The sequence below is a fragment of the Pteronotus mesoamericanus genome, unplaced genomic scaffold (genome assembly GCF_021234165.1).
Source record: "Pteronotus mesoamericanus isolate MK-2021 breed Mesoamerican mustached bat unplaced genomic scaffold, CSHL_Meso_final scaffold_174, whole genome shotgun sequence".
NCBI lineage: Eukaryota > Metazoa > Chordata > Mammalia > Chiroptera > Mormoopidae > Pteronotus > Pteronotus mesoamericanus.
The window spans coordinates 24,122,658-24,138,807 of NW_026555309.1; the positions used below are offsets into that span (position 1 = coordinate 24,122,658).

General features: G+C 34.3%; 1 protein-coding gene across 6 annotated transcripts in view; it reads left to right on the forward strand.

Annotated features, from left to right (window-relative positions):
* The window catches only part of OXR1 (oxidation resistance 1), a 370,698-nt gene that overhangs the window by 327,447 nt on the left and 27,101 nt on the right, over positions 1-16,150 (forward strand). For all 6 annotated transcript variants that reach the window (XM_054590386.1, XM_054590385.1, XM_054590388.1 and 3 more), the window contains 3 exons: positions 840-1,594; positions 4,691-4,859; positions 11,145-11,307. In XM_054590386.1, the coding sequence (XP_054446361.1) occupies positions 840-1,594; positions 4,691-4,859; positions 11,145-11,307 (1,087 nt within the window). The remainder of the gene's footprint in view (positions 1-839; positions 1,595-4,690; positions 4,860-11,144; positions 11,308-16,150) is intronic.

The following is a 16,150-nucleotide window of genomic DNA, read 5'->3' on the forward strand; positions in this document are numbered from 1 at the left end:
TTTTTATGTTGAATTACTTTTCAGTGTTTTTATTTTATAACTTGCATAAATATTAATAGTTTTTCCTCTAAGAACTCATGCAGTTTCCATCTATCAGAAACTATTTTTAACTGTCATTTTAAATTGCTGAGTTGTATTTCATGCTTTAAATGTTTGCAGTACTTCCTTCTAGAACTTAGACTTAACTTTTGAAATAACTGCTTACATATACAAATGCCATTAAACGTGGAAATCTAGATGCAATTATAAACCGTTCAGCTATCTAATACCTAATCCCTTTAGTTGAACAAGTTCTCTTAGAGTCCTTACTAAGAATTGTTGCTGGTAGCCTGAAGAATTCCTGTAAGTACTTTAGCCTCAGTTCTACTCAGGTTGGTTTTCAGCTTTGCATTTGAGCTCTGTATTTTAGTTTAATCTCTACTTGAATGTAAGTAAGCACTGTGTGTTTGTATGTGTGTGTAATGTCAGTGTATTCCTTCATTAAGACTTCTAAATTTTAATCAAAATTTTACCTAAGCTTATTTTTCATATGCTATCAATGAATAAATTTTAACTTGGAATTTTACTTCACCCAAAATTTATATTATTATCTTCTCTTCAGGTATATTAATTCAGGAAATCTTACATTGATGTTTCCCATATCTTATGCAATTGATGCTAAAACTTAACTATTACTTGGCCTATATGAACAAATCAAAATTTGTGATACATTGTTAAGAGGTGTATGCTACATCTTTTTAGAAAAGCCTATTTGGAATATTAATTAAGTGGTAGGTTTGTGGAAAATAAACAACTACAATTTAAAAAGTCTAATAACTTACAATTTTGTTTACTTACAGAGAACTAGATCAGTTATCAGGAAGGGACTTCTGCCTTTTAAAGAAAATGACAAGAAGTAATACTGATGAAATAGACTCAAGAATCCGCGAGGTGGGTAATGGTAGCGCCAGCACTGCTCCTAGGAGCACCGAGGAATCTCTTTCTGAAGATGTGTTCACAGAATCAGAACTCTCTCCAGTACGGGAAGAGCTTGTCTCTTCAGGTGAGCTGCGACAAGGTAAATCATCTGGTGCGTCATCAGAGCCTGCGCAGACTGTCAGTCAGAGTGGAGTAGAATGTTTGACGGTCATATCAGAGTCTACTCCTACTCCTGATCAGTTAAAATCTGATTCTGGACATTCTACAAATGAAGTTGGGGCTCTTTCTCTTAAAACTGACTTAAATAATCTTGAAATGACCACTAAGGAAGGAGATCAGCCTGCAGATAATACTCAAGAAATATCAGGCCCGAAAGAAGAATGCATAAATATAAAAGGTAATGCAGACCAGGATATTCTCAATGAAAATTCACTGCATCAAGAAGAGGATGAAAAAGAAACAACACTTTGTGGGAAAGCAATAGAATTCAAACAAAAGCAAACTGTCAAAGGAAAACCAGGAAAGGAACAAAATCAGGACTCAGAGACAGAGGTAGAAGAGCTACGGAAACTCTGGAAAACCCATACTATGCAACAAACTAAACAGCAAATAGAAAATATTCAACAGGTGTCACAAAAAGAAATTAAGCATAAAATAGCAACTGTTGATACAGAAGGTAAGTCGTAAATCATATATAAAGTTCATATTATTGCGTATCGTCTCCTTCTTTTCTCACTGACACAGAACTGCTCTACCTTAGGCTACCGTGAAGAATAATCTAGTGGCTCTTGACTGCTGTTTCTCTGGGGCCAGATATAATAGTCTCTGGTTTGTACTGGCTTGACTTCTTTTATCCCACAGGGTGTTTTACATATAATGAGCATCTTTTCCTCCACGTTTAAACATTTCCAACTCATTACGTTCTACTTTTAAACACTTTATTTCTTGAAAATGCACACAAGCTCTATAATACCTTTGATTTCTCTCTCTCTCTTTTTTTTTTTTTTTTTAGTTCTTGGTATGTTACCTTATTAAAATGTCTTTTTTTCATTGTATATAAATACCCTAATTGCAATTTCAATTGACAAAATTGTAATTCCATTTTTTAAAAGAAGTATAGACATAAAAATCTATTCTTTCAATTCTTCCAAGTACCCAGAAGTTCTTTCATTGTCTGATTAAATGTTTTCCTTTAAAAAGCAGCACTAAAGGAAAAGATAAATTAAAATACCACTTTCATTTTCACTTTTGTTTTGGGGAACTGTTTACTTATGAAAATTACAGAAATAGCCTTTTATTTCTGATATTCAATTCTTCTGCTTACTAGGTTAATGGAGTACAGCTCCAGTATCTTAGGTAACATTTCTTACAGTTTATGGGAATATTGATTCCAGGCCAACCCAATTTATATATGAAGTTTTCTTTCATTTTTTAAATTCAGATTTTTGTTAAAATATACATAAAATAAAATTTACCACTTTACCGATTTTTTAACGTAAAATTCAGTGGCAGTAAGTACATTTGCCTTGTTGTACAGTCATCACCACCATCCATTTCCAAACCATTTTTGTCTTCCCAAACTGAAACTGTATCCATTAACAAAAATAATTCTCCCCTTTTCCCAGATCTTGGCAACCACCATCCTACTTTTTGTCTGTATGAATTTTTGTCTCTACTCTTAAGTACCTCATATAAGTGGAATCATATAATATTTGTCCTTTCGTTTATGGCTTATTTCCCCATACATAATACCTTTAAGTTTTGTCTATGTTGTAAATTATGTCAGAATTCCTTCCTTTTTGAAGTTGAATAATCCATTATGCATATCACATTTTCTTTTTTTCTTTTTAAGATTTGATTTATTTATTTTTAGAGAGGAGGAGGGAGAGAGAAAGAGAGGGAGAGAAACATCAATGTGTGGTTGCCTCTCGAGCACCCACTGCTGGAGATCTGGCCTGCAACCCAGGCATGTGCCCTGACTGAAAATCGAACCGGTGACCCTTGGTTTGAAGGCCAGCGCTTAATCCACAGAGCCACACCAGCCAGGATCATATCACGTTTTCTTTATTCCCTCATTAATGAACATTTGGGTTGTTTCAACCTTGAGGCTTTTGTGAACGGCACAGCTGTAAACATTGGAGTACAAATACCTTTTTGAGCCCATCCTTTCAGTTTTGGGGGGGTACATATCCAAAAGTAGATTTTCTGGATTCTATGATAATTCTCTTATTTTTTGAGTAACTGCAGGGCTGTTTTTCACAGTGTCTACACCATTTTCCATTTCTATCAGCAATGCACAATGATTTGGTTTAGTTTTTAAAATACTGAATTTCTTTCTGTCATCTTAGATCCTCTGAAGACCTACAGATTATATTCAGTAGATGATCATTATTAATATTGTATATTTATTGTTCATCCTTGGTGTATTATGTATGTATTCATACATATATACAACTTTGATATTTGTATGTCCATGTATTTTTTATATCAAATCAGGATTATGCTGTATGTAGTGTTGTGTTTCACTTTTTTCACTTAACACGTTATGTCATGAATGTTTCCCATTTCCATATCGTTAAGACATTCAATTATTATTAACAATTCATATTGTTAAGATACTTCCTATCTTTGATGCTGTAAAGAATGCTGGCATGAACGTTTTTATTGATATCTTTGTCTGATGGCTACCTTATACTTAGAACCTTTGAAAAAGATAAAACAGTGGGTTCTGTTAACCAGTGTTGTGGTAGGCTTCTTTCATTGCAGTGGGTTCTTTGGAGGAAGGCTCTGTTTTGACAAAATACAGAAAGGAGAAAAGTTGGGACTGTGTTCAGAGAGTTATCCCCCGTTGTTGCCATTTGGTTTCTTCCCTTTTTCTGAGGGGTAGGGTGTGTAGTAACTAAGTAACTAATTTTAAGTAACTTAAGATTCTATAATAGGGAAATATTCCTGATATTTAATGACTCCTATAATAAAACTGTCCAATAAATATAAAACTGGAATATAACTTTGGGGGAAATGTTAAAAGTTTATTTTTTTAACCATATACAAATACTTGGGCTCAGATTATTTGTCTTCCACAATGTTACACAGAAGAAAGCCATGAATAGTACCCAGATTTCCTGAATATAACTACGTATTTCCTCCACACTATGATGCCTTCGTAAGCTAATTAATGTCCAGATTCCTAAATTCAACTTTATTGTCAGACCCTTAATACCTTATGTCAGAATCTCTGGTTGGGGGAATTAATGATAATTCAGGCTTAATAAACTGTCCAAACAGATAGCTGGACGTAGCATACTGTTGATTATTTTTATCATACCTTCATATGTTTGTAAAAGCTTTAGAATCTTTTTAATTAAATTTTGTCTGTAACAGCTATATTAAAGTAAACCTTTAAAAAATCTACAGATTTATTTGGTTATTCTAGAAAGCTGATAGAGAATGTACAGAAGACTGTATTTGAATATGTAATTATTTTAGTATGGTTGTTAGAAAAATTTAACAAGAGTTCCTGAAGCTTTCACATTTTTTCCTGATATCTTTAGACATAATTTCATTTATAATGTGGCTGTTAGTTCATTAGTCTTGTTGTACCTATACCTTTAATGGAAAAAAAAAATGCAAGTTAAGAGAATTCACCTGAGTGTGAGTAAATTGAAGTATTATTCTGTAATTATTTGTCAGAAATTTGGGGTAAGCATTATTTAATTTAAATTAAGCATGGTGTAGAAGAATTGAATAAACACTCTTTGTGTCTCAATTCTAGGTTCTGCACTTTTAAAAGAAAAGAGAAGGCATCAATTACATAAATTCTTGTGTCTCAGAGTTGGAAAACCAATGAGGAAAACATTTGTATCCCAAGCAAGTGCAACAATGCAACAGTATGCACAGAGAGATAAGAAACATGAATATTGGTTTGCTGTGCCACAAGAAAGGTAAAAAAAAAAAAAAATACCCCCCAAAACTTTAAAACCATCATTGAGATCCTTTGAATTGAAGTTATGTTCTATATCACTTAACACCAGTTACAAAGTACTTTTGAAACATAGTTTATGATTAAAACCAGGCATCAAATCTGGTCAAAATAATTTAGCTCCTATTTTATGCTTTTTAATTTACCCCATTTTTAATGTTACTCTTTTTTGTGATTTCATGCAAAAAATATGAACATACACCTAGTTTTATTAGTAAAGAAACACTTAAAATGTCTTAGAGCAAGAAGGTTCATCTGGTTACTAACTGGGATGGCCTTGCCTCATGGCAGGTAGTGATGATGTATGATCCCTTTTTAAAAATCTCCAGTACTTCCTGAGTACCTGCTATATATGTAGCATTGTTACACTGATTTTTAAAATACAGGTTCTGACACAAATAATGCCCCTTTTTATTACAAAATCTTTTATTACAAAATCATAGGCATGTAATTCTGTAACAAGACAATATCACACTCAAGTACACCATGTGACATGTTAGGTAAAATGTTCAAATTAAAGCTATAAATTATTACACCCATATTATTACCCTACCAACCACACTGAAGCAGGCATTCCTTCTACCAGACCCTGTATATCTAGTAGACTCTAAACATCATAACAGTTTGCCCTCTACAATTATTCATTTAAAAACTACTTGAATATGCTCTTAACAGAATTTGCATCATTACTTTTTCTTTTTGAATTTGTATTTCCATTACACTTCCTCATAGAATCTTAGAATAAGGTACTATATTTTTATTCCTTGTTATATTTCTTTGCAATAAATCACATACAAATTTATGTGTTTGTGTGTGTGTGTGTACATACTGAAATTATATTTATTTTAAAATTGTCTGTGACCGTTGTTGAACTAGTAAAGGGTCTAAGGTTTACCCGACATGCAGTCTGACAAGTTGGTCCGCCTCAGTTTAGTGCATGCTGGGAGAAAACACAGGAGTCCCAGCAACAGCAGTAGTCAGAGTACCAACATTTATTTGCATGAGTTCCGTGAGCCTCAATTCCCGCAGTGTGATGTGAAGAAGGTTGGGTGACAGATGCATTATGCCATGGTTATATTACAGAATAGGAACCACAAGTTTAGGGAAACTAAGCCCTTTATAATGTACAGTATGCATGGTTACCCTTTGCTCCAGAGTAAGATGCTATTTCTACCTTCTAAGACTGCGCTCCACTATATTTACTGTACCAACAGACTTGAAAAGATAGGGCTGAACAGAGGTACTCAGGACTCTACTCACAAGACACGTAGAAATCCAAGAGAAAATTGTCTATGAAAAACATTATTCCAAATGTTAACTAAATCTAGAAGAAGATTTTATTATTACAGTTATTAATAATTGATTATAGCAACATTAATTACAAATTTTCATAATTATTGCACATAAAAAGTAAAATATCACACAAAATGTCTTAATAAAATAGACAAGCCTTTCTCCCAGTTAATTTATGTATCCATTGATGAATGTTGTTTATTGGAAGGATGTGATAGGGTTTATCCCCTCAGTTCTACCTGCTCCCCTCCTTTTTTTTTCTTTAAGGTACTGGAAGCTTTGTTTACAAAAAACAAGTCTGTGAGGCTGCAGAGTACTATAATAATGTCATTTAGTTCTTTAAACATGTTTCTTTTTATATTCCAAAAATTACTTAATCTTCTTTTATCAAAACTATGTTTAGTGATAATGAACAACTTCATTAAAACTTCAGTTTTTTAAAAAGCAGTGAATTAGAAACCACCTGATATCCAAAAGGACATATAACACAGTCTTTAAAATCTTTTCCTGTCTTAATACCAACTTTGAGGGGCCTGAAAGTTTTTAAGGGCTTATACCATTATAGAGTTCTGGATAGATGAGGATATGCCTTTTTCTAAAAAAAATAGGGTAGGAAAGCAGATTACAGGGACTCTATTACAGTATCATTACCACACTTTTCAAGCAGATTAGTATGAATGAAGAGTAACATGTAGAATAAAACAAAGAAATTGGTTCCCTTAGAACTGTCTTGTGTTTGTGTACCTCTTGAAAAGTTTATGTTGCTCTGAAAACTACTGTTTTGAGGGATATAATGATAAAATTCTTCCTCCTCCTATGCAAATATACAGTACGATGTGTGCATTCAACAAAATGGGATTAGGGTAATTTAAACATACAGCATGATTTGCATAATTCATGAATACATGAATTCATGAAAGGAACAGAGCCAGGTATTCTGATTTTCCAGATATATTAAGATGACCAGAGTGAAAAATTTAACTACAGGCATTCCTTGGAGATACTGCAGGTTCAGTTCCCAATATTGCAATAAAGAGAATATTGCAATAAAATGAACATCACAGTAAAGTGAGTCACACAAATTTCTTGGGTTCCCAGTGCGTGTAAAAGTTATATCACACCAAAAGTTACATCTGTTAAGTGTGCAATGGCATTATGTATTAAAAAAATGTGCATACCTTAATTAAAAAATACTTTATTGCTAAAAAATACCATCTGAGCCTTCAGTGAGGTTTTTTTGCTGGTCGACAGTCTTGCCTTGATGCTCATGGCTGCTGACTGGTCATGGTGGTGGTTCCTGAAGGTGGGAGGGACTGTGGCAATTTCTTAAAATAAGACAACAATGAAATTTGCCACATTAATTTGTCACATAAATGAAATTTGTGACTCTCCTTTCACAAACAGTTTCTCTGTAGCATACACTGCTGTTTGATAGCATTTTATGCAGAGTAGAACTTCTTTCACACCAGGACCCAATCTTCTCAAACCCTGCCACTGCCTAATCACCCAAGTTTGTGTAATGTTCTAAACCTTCTGTTGTCATTTCTCCAGTCTTCATGGCATCTTCACCAGGAGTAGATTCTACTCAAGAAACCTCTTTGTTTGCTCATCTGTATGTAACAACTCCTCATACATTAAAGTTTTATCATGAGATTGTTACAATTCAGTCATATCTTCAGGCTCTACTTCTGATTCTACTTCTCTTGCTGTTTCAACCACATTTGCAGTTACTTCCTCCTCACAGTCATCCCAGAGGGTTGGAATCAACTTCTTCCAAATTTCTGTTACTGTTGATATTTTGACCTCTTCCCATGAATTACAAATACTATTAATGCCATCTAGAATGGTGAAATCTTTCTAGGTTTTTAATTTACTTTGCCATTAGAGGAATCACTATCAATGGTAGCCATAGCCTTATGAAATGTATTTCTTAAATAGTAAGACTTGAAAGTTAGAATTACTGCTTGATCCATAGACTGCAGAATGATTATTGTGTTAGCAGGCACGAAAACAACATGACTCTCATCACACATTTCCATCAGAGAGTTTGGGTGACCAGGTGCGTATCAAGGAATGGAATCTTTTTTTCTGAGCAGTAGGTCTTGACAGTGGGCTTAAAACATTCAGGAAACCATGGTGTGAATAGGTGTACTTTTGTCCCGATTTTGTTATTCCATTCATAGAGCACAGAGTAGATCTAGTGTATTTCTTAAGGGCTCTACTATTTTCAGAATAGTAAATGAACATGGGCTTCAACTTAAAGTCACCAACCATAGCAAGCCCTATTAAGAGTGTCAGTCTGTCTTTTGAATCTTTGAAACCAGGAAATGGCTTCTCCTTAGCTATGCAAGTCCTAGATGGCGTCTTCCTCCAATATAAGGCTGTTTGGTCTACATTGAAAATCTGTTGTTTAGTGAAGACACCTTCATAAATTACCTTAGCTAGGTCTTATGGATATCTTGCTATATCAGTAATTGCTGCCTTTCTAGAATTTCTTAAGGGTTTTTTAAGAAAGCCTGCCGCTCCAGCCCAAGCTGGTTGCCTCTGGCAGGGCCTACAGCTGTGTGTGAGTTGGGGACAGCAGGGTCTCTGGGAGTCATCGGGGTGGGGCTGATGTCTCTCTCCAGGCTAATGCTCTGTGGGAGGAGTGCTTGACCCAGGAAAGAGGGCATCTGTGGGCTGTGTGGGGACATTAGTGGCTGTCCCCCTAGTCCTCTTCTCCGAGCTGTACAACTCAGTCTCCCCCTTTATGACCTGGGCACCCTCTGAGCCACCGTCCCTCCACCGGAGCCCGTTAAGAGCACGATTTTGTGCACTGTCCCTTTCAGAGAATGCTTGTGTTTCCATCAGCTGTCTTCTCACCCAGGCAGAGTCCCCACTGACTTTCACAGCCAGGTGCCACATGGGCTCCTCTTCCCAGCTCTGAGCTAGGGAGCACAGCATGGGGTTGAGACCCCTCACTCATCAGAAGGTACCTTTGCAGCTGAGATATCTATCCCTCTAGGTTTTCAACTGCCCTTTTTGCTTCTCTGCCTCTCCTACCAGTCGTTGCAAGGTGGCTTCTTCTTTATATCTTTAGTTATAAAACTTCGGTTCAGCTAGTCTTCAGATGGTTATCCAAGGATATTGTTCAGTAATTCAGAGTATAATTTTGATATGGTCAAAGCAAGTGTGCAGCTTCTACCTACTCTGCTATTTGTATCAGGTCTCGCCTTGAACTTCTATGTTATACAAACAGCTCCTTTCCTTAAACATCATGAACGAACCTCTGCTAGCTTCACATTTTCTTTTGCAGCTCCCTTACCTCTCTGAGTCTTCATTGAGCTGAAGACAGTTAAGGGCCTTGCTTTGGATTAGACCAGACCACACTAAAGCTTTCTCCATATCATTAATATGGGTGTTTTGTTTTCTTACTATTTGTGTTTCCTGAAGTAGCACTTTTAAATTCTTTTCAGAACTTTCCCTTTGTATATACAACTTGGCTAACTCTTTGGTGCAAGAGGCCTAGCTTTTGACAAGCTTTCCTCTCTAAGCTTAATCATTTACAGCTTTTGATTTAATGTGAAAGACATGCAACTCTGCCTTTCACTTGAACACTTAGAGACCATTGTAGAGTTGTCCTAATTTCAATATTGTGCCTTGGAATAGGGAGGCCCAAAGAGAGGGAGAAAGATGGTGTAATAGCTGGTCAGTGGAATACACATATTATTTGTAGATTAAGTTTGCCATCTTAAATAAGTGTGGTTCATGGCACTTAAAAATAATTACAATAGTAATATCAAAGATCACTGATCATAGATCACCATTAACAAATACAATAATAATGAAAAAGCTTGAAATATTGCAATAATTACCAAAATGTGACACAGACATGAAGTGAGTAAATGACATTGGAAAAATGATGCAATAGATTTGCTCAGTGTGGGGTAGACACAAACCTTCGGTTAAAAAAATGAAGTATCTGTGACACACAATAAAGCAAAGCACAATAAAAAGAGACATTCTTGAATATTATATCTTTAATTAAAACTAACATAAGGGTTTAGTTTTTGTGATTACTGTTGGCTTTGAATTTTTACATAGAATTTTCCATTTTTTATTGTCCTTGCACCTTGGCTAATGATCATTAAGAATTAGTATTATTAGGATTTAAAGCTTTATTGTTACATGTAATCCATGAAAATTTCTGTTCTGATAGAGACAAATTATCTGAAAGATGGAACTAAACACCTTTTTAATATCTTAGCTGCCACCTAAGAAACACCACTTAAAAAAAATAGAATTTCCAGAACCATTGTTATTGAGTGATATATGGTAGTTGAGAGTTTTATAATCAAATTTAATTTTCATGCTAATTAAACCAAGAAAACATAATTATTTGAAATGTGTATTTGAGCTTCAAATATGTTTACTTGGGTTTTTACTATCTTTTGTAGCAATAGACTTTACTATTAGATCATTTGTCTCTGAACCAATAATACACTGTGTGTTCCTGGTATCATTTAAAAGTTAAACATAATAAATTTCTATTGGAAAAATTCTGTATAATATCCAGGTTTCAACTAGGCAACTTATAAATTGTTTACTTGTATTTTAGATAATTAGATTGTTGCATGAATGATGTCAAAATTGTGGGTTCAGTTTTCCTTCCCATCACTAGTTGATTTAAAGAGAAAAAATTTTACCATGGACAGCACCCAAGCTATTCAAAAGTGTACCAAGGAAAAATCTTGATATAGTTTTCTCAAAGCAACTTGATGGAAGACATCCAAATAAAATTTTTTAAGTTAACGTCTTGCTGGTAGTGGGCTTTATTATCTTTTTAAAATAAAGCATATATTCTGTGTATATTTTACATTCTCAAGTTTTGGAAAGATATTTAACAAATATTTTGTAATTCTAGCTAAAAGCACAGGACACTAGGTCTATTATTAATAGTCACTTGTTCTAACAGGACAGACCACTTATATGCCTTCTTCATTCAGTGGAGTCCAGAAATATATGCGGAAGATACTGGTGAATATACCAGAGAACCTGGATTTATAGTTGTAAAAAAGATTGAGGAATCTGAAACAAATGAGGATTCTACTAATGAAGCAGCAGCCAGAGAATGGGAGGTAAGGAAAAAACAGAAGATTTCATTGATCTTTTTCCTCTGTGTGAATGTATAGCTTTAAGGTAGTACAGGAAGTACATGAAATCCTGGTACAAAAGAATGCTTTTTAAAAAAGTTTCACTGTCCTTGTGTATATGTGTTTATGGAATGAATCTGACCTATTAACTGTGGTTCATTACTATTTGCCCTTTTTTTTTTTTTGCTTTAAAATACTAAAGAAGCAATGTATCAGCAATAAAATGACTTATTGAGTGCATGTTAGAATAACATTAATTGCTGTTATACTAATTTTTATAAAACATTTTTTCAGATCTGATTTATTTCTATTATCTCCTACATGAGGCAGGTACAGTAGTCATTTAACACATTCATGCAAATTAGCACTGTTCTAAATCTATACCCAAGCATTATCTCGACAGGAATATAACAGAAATGCTAGGGGAAAAAAGCTGATTCTAATTTACAAAACAGTAAAAATGTTAGGTGCTCAAATTTAATTAACTTACCTATATGGCCAAATTAACACTAATCAACTTTTTATAATGCCTTTTAGATATATCTTTTAATACTACATGTATTTTACATGCTTTGTTTTGTGGTATTGATAGGGTGGCAATTACTGGTTTATCTGTTGTGATTGCCTGGATTAATCTCTTCTTGATGCATTAGAAAATACAGAGCAGATACTAAAATGTGATAATGGGATCAAATTTTATAATCTATTTGGTGTTAATATTCGTGGATGTTTATTGTGATATAAATTTGTTGTGCATGTAGTTAACATGTATAATGATTGAAAGTATACATGGCATATTTTCTGTTTAAAATGTGAACCTGATTTTAAATGTCCAGTCTGTGCATATAGTATGTACATCAGTTTCTACTATAACTTTAATATAATGGAGGTAAAGAGGTAGCATATACTAAGTACCTATTTTAGGTTCTTTTAACACTTAAATCAACATTATTAATCTTTTCACCAGCTTTATTCACAATAGCCCCAAACTTGGAACAACCTGAATGCCTATCAACAGGAGAATGGATAAGTTTTGGATTATGCATAAAATTCCAAATAATATAGCAACAAAAACAGTCTACTGGCATAGGCAACATTATAGATAAATCTCACAGATAATATGTTTGCTAAAAGAAGCCAAGCCAGAAAAAAAAAAAAGCATATATAATATAATTCCATTTACAGAGAGTTCAGAAGGGGAAAACTTGTCAAAATTCAATCAAGCTATCTTTTTCTGGGGGTTACTGGGTGGCTAGGGGCAGGTGGGAACTTCATAGAGTGCTGGAGGTGTTCTATATTTTATTCTGGGTGATGGTTCTATGGGTGTTGATATAAATGGAAGATAATCCCTGTGTATTTAAAATTAGCTTTAGGAGGCTTTTAAAGTAGCCCAAGTAATCAAAGATGTGTTCCTGTACTCAGGTAGCAACAGTTGAGGGTAGAGTGGAAGGGGATGAAATAAAGTTTTCTGAAAAGGAATTACATCACTAACAAGATTAGACTTAGTAACAACCAGGTAACAGTGAAGTTTGTAACTTGGGTGCAAGGTGGATGGCAGTATTTTCAATCAAATAAGAGAACTGGGGATTTTTACTCCACTGGGCTTGGAGCACTTTGGAAATAATAGACTATTATGATTATTTCACTATTGACAAATTTGGTTCAAAGGAACTACCTTGGTCCTTATGGAAGACTCTGTGGGTTATAATTTCTAAAGAAAAATAAATGTCTCCTTACCTGTTTTTAACCAGAATTGATTAAAATAATAAGAAAATAGAAGATAAAAATATTAATTTAAAAACTTGTTTGCTGCAATCCACGGGGAGTGGAGGTCCCGGAGTGGGAGTGACAGGAGATTGAGAAAGAAACACAACACAAAGACCCAACTCAAGACAGTTTAAGGATAAGCAGGGGCAAGGTGGGACCTTGTCCTCTGATGCGACAATGACCCTGAACACCGTCTCTGCATTTATTTTATGGGAGTTGGTTAAATGAAGCTCAGGGACATTTCTGCAGCTGCAGACGAAGATTATTCATTTCCCAGGCTACCTAAATGATAAAACTTTCTTCTGCCAAGGCTGCAGTCGTATTCAGCTAAAGCTTGCAGTTAACTATTTTCCTTCCCAACCCCCACGGGCTCGGGCTGCCGGCAGCAGATGCAGGTGGTCAAGCGTGGCCTTGCCAAGTGCTTAACCTGGCTTTTGACACCAGCCTTCACGGTCCCCCACACTTGTTGGCGCATTGTCTAGAAGCGGCACTGTACTGTCCAGTATGGAAGCCACTAGCCACATAGGCTGACCAAGTACTTGAAATGTGGCTAATGCAATTAAGGAACTGAATTTTTAATTTTATTTAATTTTATTTAAATTAATTTAAATTTAGAAGCTGATACTGGATTCATTTGGGTAACTTGAATAACTTGGATTTATGAATCTAATTTTTCAACTATAAATTTTATGAAATCTAAATATGATTTAAATAAATGCAAATTTCAATAAGATCAAGTATTTCCTCTGAAAAATTAGTGTCTTCATTGAGATGTTCTGTAATGCATAGAATAGTAATTTCTATAGATACAGTTGCCACTAGCCACATATGGATATCGAGAACTTGAAATGTGGCTTGTCTGGATTGAGATGTTCTCTTTAAATATAAAATATATACTGGATTTTAAAGATTTAGAATTGAAAGAAAAAATAAAAGATATCATTAATTTTTATATGTGTTATTTTAAATTATATTTTGGACATATTGGGTTAAAGATATTTAACTTTTTCTTTTTTTAATGTGGCTACTAGAAAATTTATGATTGCTTATATCTTGTATTTCTCTTGTACAGTGACAGTCTAGTGCCTGATGCTTACTAAGACCTAAAAAGTTTTTTTTTTCCCATCCAAAATCACTCTAGGTGTTGTACCTTCCATGAGTTTGAACAAAAGTATAATGACATAAAATATTTTAAATGTTAAAATGATATTTGTAAAAGGAATTTGGCTAGAGCACTTATATAAAATTAGAGTGCTTAAATATATTAAGTGATATTTTTTGGGTTTTTTCCTATCTAGGGATGGAGAATAGGTGACTTAGAATTTAGGATGAATTTATTATGGCTGCCAGTCTATTTGATTAAAACAATCTGGTATACTTACTCTTGCTCTGCTTCAGTGATACTTAGATCTTTATTATCCCTGTTATTTAGGCAGAAATATGTTGCTAACCACAAATTTATACAGTCGGGAAGTTTTTGCATATGGTAAACTTACTTCCACTCCCACATTTATTCTATTTCCCACTTGTCTCCTTCCTCATGTAAGCACCATGAGGGCAGTTTCATACACTGTTCTGTCCTCAGAACTAAGAACAGTGTAGGTATACAGGGTGAGGCAAAAGTAGGTTCTACAATTGTTTGTATGGAAAATAATACAATAATAAATAATAATGCAAGAAAGAACTCTGTGTTTCATGTACTCAAAACTATAAACCTACTTTTACCTCACCCTGTATAATTTATCTTCAATAAATATTTATGGGTTAATGAATAATTTGGGGCATACATTAAAATTGGTTATAAAACTTCTTTCCACTTATCTTTCAGAATTGGTCTATATCCTAAAATAAGTTTTTATGTCAGTTGTAGTAAATATTTTCTAATAAAGCCATAGACTTTGAAAGTTGAAATTAACTGACATTCTAGCTTCTTTTATTTTACAGTTTTTTAGTCCTCACCTGAGGATATGATTTTATTGGGTTGTTGTTGTTGTTGTTGTTGTTGTTTAGAGAGGGAGGAAGCGGAGAGAGAGAGAGAGGGAGAGAGAAAAATCCATGTGGGAGAGCAACATCTATTGGTTGCCTCCAGTACGTGCTCTGACTGGGGATTGAATGCACAATCTAGGCATGTGCCCTGATCGAGAATCAAACCCGCAACTATTTGGTGCACAGGACGATGCTCGAACCAACTGGGACACCTGGCCAGGGCTCTCATACCACAAAGGGCAATGACATTCATTTTAGGACAACTCTGTTAGTTTTTTCTTACTATGAGTTTAAAGAAACATACTTCTGCAAGTTTAACCCATTTGTCTTTGTTCTGCCTTCTGATGTGCATCAATAACCATTTTCTATATACTGTGAAAATCCGGAAATATTTATCATCTTCCTTTTTAACCTTTTTCCAAGATTATTTTTTCTAGTACTTCTACTGCTTAACTTTAACTCTTGAGATCCTACCCTGTCTTAATCATTACCCTAAAATGTGTTAAACCATTCTAAAATTAATAAAGTGTGCACTTGGGATAGCAAGGAAAATTCTATATGTGAAAAATTTCAGTTTCAAAACATGCAAATTGAAAGGCAATCCTATTGAAGATAATTAGGAAAGGCTGGAATTTAGAAATTTGAAGTGATTAGAAAAGGAAGAGGAAAGAAGATCAGTACTGGAGATTTTTTTGTAGAGTGAATTCCAGAGAGAAGTGAGAGCAGCAGAAATCCATGTTTACTAAGGAAGAAAAATTAGACAATTTTAAGGTGGCCAAAAGAAAGAACCTGTAATGAAACATTAGAACTAATATTCCTGAATATTTGGAGAAAGAATCTGAGAAAATTCTATACATAAAACTTAAGATATATATGAGATTGATATTCTATAATATATGCTCTTTACTGTTCTATTTAGTCAATATAAATATAATTAGAATAAAGCATCAACTTACCTCACCCTTGGATTTTTTTAACCATCATATCTTGAGTTTGTTAATTATGAATTTCTGTGGTACTAGGGGTTTAATAATAACCTTACCTTGCCACTGAGAGCATACTGGTGTCAGCCAGT